The sequence below is a fragment of the Arachis ipaensis genome, chromosome B5 (assembly GCF_059453495.1).
Source record: "Arachis ipaensis isolate K30076 ecotype BB chromosome B5, ASM5945349v1, whole genome shotgun sequence".
NCBI classification, from domain to species: Eukaryota; Viridiplantae; Streptophyta; class Magnoliopsida; order Fabales; family Fabaceae; genus Arachis; species Arachis ipaensis.
This window is the reverse complement of record NC_142440.1, coordinates 24,720,525-24,729,597: the sequence shown is the minus strand read 5'-3', so window position 1 is coordinate 24,729,597 and position 9,073 is coordinate 24,720,525. Positions and strand designations below refer to the sequence as shown.

The window sequence follows — 9,073 nt, the reverse complement described above, 5'->3', positions numbered from 1 at the left end:
GTATGTATCAATTATTCATAAATAATATTGAGAATCTTAATTTATTTTCTTAATTATTTTTTAATATTTAAATGAATAAAAATAATATAAAAAATTAATTATTGTTGTAATATTTTTTATTATCAATTATTAATATCAAACTCTAAACTATAAACTAATCAGAAGAATTTTATAATTAAATATAAAGTCGAAACCAAACTCTAATGAAATAAGAATCATTTGACAAATCGCAACCCACTGACAAAAAGGTCACACGATCGTTAATTATTTTATCCATTTTTATTAAGTAATTTTCCGGTTATTAATGGAGCACACGAAAGGCGTGTTCTTTATTCTTCTCTTCTGAATCAAAGGGGAAGAACCGAAGGACCTAAGCATCTTCTTTGATCACTGGATTGGATTCCTGCACCCTCTTACTTCTACACTTCTCATAAGTGAGTGCTGCTGCTGTTTACTCCTTTCTTTCTATTCTCGATTTTCAATTATCTTTGTTTTTCTTCATTTTCACAAGTTCTGAGCTTTTGTTGGTTTTGGTTAAAACCCATCTTGGGTTTCATTGGATTCTGAGATTGATGACCAAGCTTGTTATTCATGTATTGTTGGAACAGCTCTTCGTTTCTTTAGCATAATTGATAATTCTGTTTCTTGACTGGAATTTAGCTGTGATATGAGTTTGAATTGTTAATCTTCCAAATAATATCATCATATTTTATGAATGTTGAGGATGGACTTCGGTGATCTTTGTGTTTTTCTACCTCAAATTTGGGGTTTCTTTGGTGAATTATCATTATCTTCAAAAATGTACTAAGTTACTAAAGCAAATTTTTAGTTTTTTTTTTTATTAATGGTTTGTGTTTGTCTAATTGCTGTTACTTTGTCTTTCTTTCTCTCCTCAATTGTACACCAGAACATTAGTAGTATCTGTTAAAAAATTTTTCTTAACATTAACTTTTGTAGTTAAACTTTGTCAATCCTTCACTCATGTTGAGTGCATAGAGAGCTTTGTAGAATATGCTGGGAACGAGTGTTTTCTGATGCTGGTATAAATAACTCACAGTTTTCTTAACATGAACATTGATTGACAGGATCCTTCAGCCACTCTGCAACCTAGCATGGCAGAAGATACGAATACCTTAAGTTATTGGTTGAATTGGAGGTTCTTCCTCTGTGCACTATGGATTTTGGCTGCTATGGGCCTAGCATCGTTTTTGATATGGAGGTATGAAGAATTCAGAAAATCAAGGAATGAGAGGAGAGAAAGGCAGCGGCGGCGAGAAACGGCTGGCTCTCTGTACGAGGGTGAAGCGTGGAATACATGTCTTAAAGGAATACATCCTTCTTGGTTGCTTATTTACAGGATTGTGTCTTTTCTTGTGCTTCTGATTTTGCTCATTGTTAATGTGATTGTTGATGGAGGTGGCATATTTTACTTCTACACTCAGTAAGCTACATTACTTGTATATTCTATATTCTGCTCTTGTGTGGAACTGTTCAGTGATGGCTATTTAGATAGATTATTAAATTTATGCTTATGCTTTCCTGAACTTAAAAAGATAAGATGCCGAAGCCTCTTAGAATTAGCAAAATTTGCAGCTTACTTAGCAAAAAATGGTGCTTGTCTCTTTGGATGGTGAATACTATTGGACTCATAGTTGGTACTAAACTTTCTTGCATAGTTCATTTTCTTTTGAGGTCTCATATGTGCATGGTGAAGATTCTTCATTAAATTCGCAGTGCTTATGATGATATATTGCATGTATTGGGTTGTCAATACTCATGGGATAAAGAAGTATAGGTGGAAATGGATTAATTGTTATGAGTAACCTTTTCTTGGCTATACATATATGATGTTTCTTTTTTTTTTTTCTTTTTGGACAGGTGGACTTTCACTTTGGTCACCATTTACTTTGGGGTAATACTTCATAATGTCTAACTCAATAGCATTTCTTTGATCTGTCTGCTTTTACAGAAAAGGGAAGGGATGGTCAAGGGACTCGATCCAATGTTAAAATTTCTGCATGAATTTTTTTGTAAATTTTCACCAGTTATCAAATTCTTTCATGTGTTGTTGTCTAGCCCCCAACCTTCTTTATCAACAACCGAATTTCACATCAGGGTGAAAACTTACACGCAATCTAGTCATGTGAGATTTTCACAGGAGAGGATCTATTTCCAGAAGGGGGGTGTTGTTCTAGTCATCTTCAGAGTTCATATCCTCTCTAGATAAAATAATTGAACCTATAAGTCAACTATCTTTTTCAATGTTTTCAGTTCATATCTTCTAAAAGTGAGTAGTGACCTATGCTATCACTTTCTTTTTCAGCTTGCATCTTGTTTCTCCATATATGGATGTTGTTTCAACCACAACAAACTTGAGGTCAACACAGCAGATTCTGAACAAGGAACTTATTCGGCTCCTATACTTGATGGGGCGGTAGAGCGTAACCTGATCAAGAATTCACACACTGATCAGGAACCTCACACTTGGAATCCTGCTGGTGCATGGGGTTATATGTTTCAGATCATTTTTCAGGTATGTTGCTTTTTTTCCTCAATGATTTTGTTAACATAGATCTCTTCATGCATATACATTATTATTCATTTTTTGTTTTTACTATTCCAATGTCCCTGTTCTCTTTTACCTTTCAATATAACTGCATGTTTTTACCTTTTATCAACAAGTACTTTTATAGAAGGCTGAGATGCAATTTCTGCATTGCACTCGTGTGTTCTATTTGTTGTTGCCTTATGCATCCTGAAATTTATTTTCTTATTAATTGGGTAGAGGCATTCTATTGATTTTCATTTTCATTTATATATAGACTTCTGCAGGTGCTGTAATGCTCACCGACTTAGTATTCTGGCTCGTTATTTATCCGTTTATGACAGCCGCCGATTTTAGGCTGCACTTTGTAAGTGTTATCTATTTTGTTTTCAGTCTATCATTTATCCTTGTAAGTTATACATACGGGATTAAATGTTAAAATTATTAAGTCAATCAGGATTGAATATCAATGTTACTAGGGATCTGTTCTTCCAAGATATTTTCCTCTCTACTCAAGATTTATGCACTTGTCAATTTGCAGTTTGATGTTTGTATGCACTCTGTTAATGCTCTTTTCCTCCTCGGTGACACGGCATTAAATTGCATGGTGAGTTCTTGTTATTTTTTTTTCTGTTTCCACCCTGCATTTTTGGGTTCTGCAGTTTATAATTTTTGATTTAGTTAATCTTGTTCAAATTTACAACTATTTCTTCTGAATACATGCAGAGATTCCCAATGTTCCGGTTTGCATACTTCATCTTGTGGACTGGTATATTCGTGATTTTTCAGTGGATCATCCATGCTTGTGTTTCACTTTGGTAAAAATACGTATCCCAGCTTTCGATTTTTTGCATTTCGATCGACAAAATTTTCTGCTGTTGATTATTAATATATCTAACCTTTATTGCAGGTGGCCTTACCCATTCCTTGATTTGTCATCGCCATACGCACCCTTGTGGTATGTTCTTAATCTCAAGTTCTATTTCTCACCATCACTCAACCTTAAAATTTGTTGCCATAGTCTTAACTCTTTCATATGTGAGCATATCTCTATATTTCAAAAGCTACAACAATTTTCTTTTAATGATCTATTAAGTTGAATAACTTGCTAGCAATTTGGCATGAAGCCCTAATGTTGAGCTTTTTTTAGGTACTTTGCTGTGGGTGTCATGCACATTCCGTGCTATGGCGCCTTTGCTTTGGTCGTCCGGTTGAAGCACTTGTGGTTGTCAAGAACATTTCCGGAGACCTGTCAGTTTATCCGGTGATACTAAACTCCACTCTACTCCCATTCCATAATCCCCACAAAATTGTTCATGGGATCTTGTTATTTTTATTTTTTATTGTGGGGGATAGATACTTGTATGTAAGATTCAAGATTGAGTTTTCATATAAAAGTTCTCTTCTCTATTTTGTAAGCTCATCTTTATGTTGTCTTGCTTCTGTGTGAAATATTCCACCCAATCCATACGTTCATCAAATTAGAATAATTTTATTAATTAAAGGTGAAGGGGAGCTTTGGAGCAACGTTTAAGTTAATTCCGTGTGACTTTAAGATCACAGGTTCAAACTGTGGAATCAACCACTAAGCACTAGTGTAATTATCGAATTAGACTATTTGCAGGTACAAAACAAAGGTAAACTAACGCATTGTGAACTCTCGAGTTAGACTATTTTGTCTTACTTCACTTATGATGGTCATTGATATGGTATAATTAATAGTCATAATCCATAATAATCATAAATTGGTAAATAAAGAGGGCAGTGAAATGTATTGGCCAATTTGCTAAATCTAGTCAACCTAACGAAGGCTGCTATATATGGTTTGACCAGCTGCTTATTTGCCTCTCTACAAAGACTTTTTTGTGGTAGGTGATGTTTTGGTTATTTTCAGAATTTGACCCTTTTTATTTAGTTAAACAAAAAAACAAAGCTCTAATTCCTAAACCATCTATCATTAGTTATAGACTTTAAGTGGAGTCAATATCGGAGGTCAGTGTTAGACATGATATGAAATTAAGACAAAATCACACATTTCATATATGTTACCTACTTCAATAAAATTATCAAAAATATCTTTCCATGAAGTTATTTATTTAGTCACATTTTAAAAATGTGATTTATAGAAAAAATAATGATTTAAAGAGAACAACATAGAGCATCAGGGACCATGATCCATAACTTGGGTCTCCCACTCTCCCCATTGTAGAAAGCCACATCTGTGGATTCAAGAAAAAAGAAGAGTTGCCACTTCAGTTGTAGTTTATTATTGGCTTCCACCATGCCTCTAGTCTAAGGTATTGATTTCAACGTGGAGTAGCCTCCTTCAAACTTTTACCTCAATTATTTATCTTCTTCATAAATCAATAGTACCATTTTATATCAACAAGCATTTATTGTTTCTTATTAAATCAATAGTACCTTTTTCCTTTCTTGCGCCATGATAAATTTGTTGAAAACAATTGACACAGACCAAAATGTTCACCACATGTACTAGGTGTTATCCCATTTACATCATCTTTTTGTAATTTAATATATTTTTCATTCTCTCTTTTTTATTTTTTAAAAAAAGCTTTTATTGTTACTTTTTGTACATATTCAATTAAATATATTTTTTAGATTTAAAAATATACTAAAAACTAACAGTAAAATAAAAAGAAAAATGCATTATAGTAGTATGATATATTGATATTGATTCAACAACTAGCTGATAGATGGGACTCAAGAACAAACGGAGAAATTTTTATTTTAATTTATTTTATTTTTTTATTTTATGGAGATGATAACTATAATTGATCAACCTGGCTTAGCAACTTTGTTTGTTATAAACTTCATGAATAAGCAAGACACGCTTGACGCTTAATATATCAACAACGAAGGAAATATTTAAAAATAAAATAAAAAGTAGGAATAAATAAATTAAATGACAATATTACATTCATCATTGTCGTCCCATAGTCCCTTTGTCATTTCATATACCTTATGTAATCTAATGCTACTTTAATATTTTATTCGTGTTCACTTAATTCAGTATGTATTTTGTATTTCAACGTATACTTTATATCAGTAATTGATTTTGATGATTGATTTTAGTGTATATATAATATAATTGTATAAATTATATTTATGTATACAAATTTTAACAAATATAAATACAAACTATATATTTTGTGTGTAAACGAGTTATAACTCAAATGACATAATCTCCACATACTCATCTAAAATGTCGTGAATTTGAATCTCTGTATCTTTGGTAAAAAAAACTATATTTTGTGTAAATAAATTTTTATAAATTATTATTAATTAAACAATTTAAAATAATAATATTTATTAGACATATAGAATTACAGTTAAACAATGTGCATTTTTTAATTTTTCGTATGGGAATTTGGGTTGTGATAAATTTAAGGCAGATGTTACAGTTTCACCTAGTTTTGCATGAGTTTGCATGAGTTGAATTTAAGGGAATGTCTTTGGTGGAAAAAGTATAACCAAGACCTTGATGGACCAGGTAGGAAGATGTCAATTCAATGGCCAGGATGAATTCCGTACGGCAATTGTTGAAAATTATGTATTTTACCCAAAGTTTGATCAATTTGCAAATCGGTTTAGCTTGGTTTGGTTCGATTTGAGTTATAAGACCCGATTTGTTAGTTTTTTGGATGAAATAAGCTACCTTTTTTTGTTCATTATGATCTCTGGAACATGGGCTACCCTCATCCCCCCAAAAAAATGTGCAAAACGAAACCCAGACCCCAAAAAGCACCCGTAATTATCGCCGACGTTCTAATGGTCGTCTTTCTCAGGGCACCGATGAAATGGAGACTAGATTTGGCGAGTCTTCGGCGCAACGGCGACCACTTAGGGAGAGCTCCATATGCTCAGCAACGAAATGCGTTGCCGCCATGAGGGTTCGAGGATGGATGATTGAATGGCGAAGGTGTTTGACGGTCTTCAACAGCGGCGACGACACGTAGTGAGCGTTGCAGATACTGAAAGGATGCGGAAAATGGGTCGGCGATGGGAGTTAGTAGACAAGACAACCGTTTCCAAGACACATCGACATGATGATGCTGCCATCACGCGAAATGGTGTTGCTAAGAAGAAGTTCGTAAGACGGTGGTGAAATAAGCGCCAGCGGTAATGGAGGTGGAAAGGAATATACAACACCCGCATGGAGGAGGGTGTTGTATTGGTTGGGAATCGGGTACTTGTTGGTTTATGTTCGGGTCCTTGTAATGGGCCTGGACCACTGGCGAAAAAAAAAGGCCGATACAACTTCATATTTTAATAATGTTACCCCAACCCTCCTGTACAGAACTAGTCAAGTAGCACTTCTACATGGACATGTATTTGGAAAAGCTTGATGGAGATGCAAATGTTGTTATGTTCAACCGTAACTTTTTTCAAGATTAACGTTAATGTGGGAGTTGGTGTATGAAAAATATCAATTTCACCAATTTGTCCCTTTTAAGTTTGTGTAATTACACGAAAGTTTGAAGGCATAGAATGCAGAGGATTAATAACGGAGAAACCTACTGAAGTAAAATAGTACTAGTTAGTGTAATGTAAGAAGAAGGTTGTAGATGGAATTCAGTTTGAGTGACTAAGGTGGGACGCGATTTAGGGCATAGCAGCAGCCATGAACATTGTACCCAAACAACACCCCTGCGACAGGTGGTTAATAGTAATAGTGTATCGAGAAACGTAGTACATTGTTTGAGCAGGAATGAGTAGATTAGGTAATGGAGTTCTCAAAAAGTGTTACACCAACATAATCCACAAAATACAAGTCTGATTAATAAGATGAGGATAGCAAAAATCAAGAGCTCCCAGCTTTGTTGCACCATTGGACCTACAGTACTATGACTGTCTCAGTTGAGATGACCTCGAAGATCCCTACACCTCCAGGATCGAATTTGCACAGGGTAGCAAAGTATGACCATCCTCCGGAGATGACTCCGAAGCTACCGTCACGTCTCCCACTAAATTTGGTGTAGGTGGCCTCCACCTCAATGTGACCATGTGCAAGGATGAGTGTGTGCCTCTGACCAATGAAATGGCTCAGATGAGGGACATTTGACTGATTGTAGCATAGCAACACATCATTAAAAGAGATAAACTACTGATGAAGACACGTACAAGAAAACTAATTGGTGCAGGTAAACAAATGCTGGGATAGTCGTATTTAAAGAACAGGTTGCATTTAAGTTGCCTTACCAACAGGTGGGAGGACAAGACACGGCTAGTGAGGTCCATGATAAAGAAGGGCCATTTGGTCTTGTGTTTTTCAGCTATCTCTTTCGCCTTTTCTGAGGAAGGATTATTGATACAGTGGGCACGCTGGTAAGTACCTTTCTTTTCGTACGGCGGTTCCTCGGACGGTTGGGGTTGGTATGTGTTTTTGCAGCCACCGAAGTCGAAGATATGTACCTGGAAGTCAGACTTGCCCTTGTGTTTGAAAAGAAGCATGGAGTCTAGATTTATTTGGTACGTCCGGTAGAACTCTGGCCAACCTCGGGTCAATGTGATGCTGCCATTTTGCTGTTCTTTCCAGAAGCACCGAAAGCTGATATCCCTTCCATCAGGAACCACCAGATTTATGTAGGGAGTCTTGTTCGGGATTTCGTCTGGACCGATTGGGAGGGCCCGCGAAAGAACAGGCAAGTATGGTCAACACATTGATCATTCAGTAAGTAATAACATTGGGTGTCTTGTGATGTACGGGTCAGGGGAGGTGCCTTACTAGTTTGAAGCAGGCGGGCCTTATGATTGGCTTCAGAAAATGCAGTCGCAGGTGTTGCTGGTTTCGTTGAGCGTCTGTTGCAGGTCGCTTGCCCTTGTTCCTGGAAGAAGACATGTTCACCTAATACAGAACAAATAACAACCTTGAAGGTGGTAATGTAGTTGAGGTGAAATAGTATGACAAACAACAACACACAATAGTGGAGCTTTGTTATTGGATTTTCAAATAGACAAATATTTGCACAGCACGCGAAACAAATTGAACGAACCGAAAACATCATTAGGATTTAAGGTTTCATCTGAGAAGGGAAAAAATGGAGCGAACAACAGAAAACATGCGCAGAAGCTTTGAAGCAGAAATTAAGAGGTTCTGGACTGAGTCATTTTTTCTGCGATTGCAACTCAGTGGGTCTACACAAGAATCGCGAAGTAAAGCAAACGGTCAAGCTCGTCATGGGAATAAGGAATGATAAATAACCATCAAGATTGCAGTTAAGTGAAACATGCAGAGAAGGTAGCAAACGCAAGATAGTGGATGCAAGGTAATTGTTCCACAAATAGTGCACCCCAAGGAAGGAGTGTCACCAATAAGACTTATTAGGGTTTTCCCTACGGTCAAAACAAAAGGTCCATGTAACAAGAGTCATGATGCAAGGGTCCTTTTTTTTTTGCAGGAAAAAACATACAGCATGTACCGACGAAGTTGGTGGTTGATGATATTAGTTTCACACAGTCCGATAGCGGGACTCCATGAAGAAATTAAGAGACGGACTAAATCAAAGC

At 35.8% G+C, this 9,073-nt stretch overlaps 1 protein-coding gene across 1 annotated transcript; it reads left to right on the top strand.

The window, feature by feature from the left end:
* Window positions 1-202: 202 nt before the first annotated feature.
* LOC107643346 (uncharacterized) lies at window positions 203-3,955 on the top strand. Its single transcript, XM_088487962.1, has 9 exons — window positions 203-434; window positions 1,086-1,441; window positions 1,879-1,912; window positions 2,324-2,533; window positions 2,823-2,912; window positions 3,087-3,152; window positions 3,272-3,363; window positions 3,456-3,503; window positions 3,696-3,955. Exons 2-9 carry the CDS (start codon window positions 1,113-1,115, stop codon window positions 3,811-3,813), a joined length of 987 nt encoding a protein of 328 aa, XP_088344088.1. The 5' UTR covers window positions 203-434; window positions 1,086-1,112; the 3' UTR covers window positions 3,814-3,955.
* The last annotated feature ends 5,118 nt before the right edge of the window (window positions 3,956-9,073 follow it).

Coding starts and splice junctions, on each gene's coding strand:
- LOC107643346 (XM_088487962.1), top strand. CDS start 1,113: ATGGCAGAAGATACGAATACCTTAAGTTATTGGTTGAATTGGAGGTTC. Junction 1,913..2,323: donor TGGTCACCATTTACTTTGGG/GTAATACTTCAT, acceptor TTTCTTTTTCAG/CTTGCATCTTGTTTCTCCAT. Junction 2,534..2,822: donor TGTTTCAGATCATTTTTCAG/GTATGTTGCTTT, acceptor ATTTATATATAG/ACTTCTGCAGGTGCTGTAAT.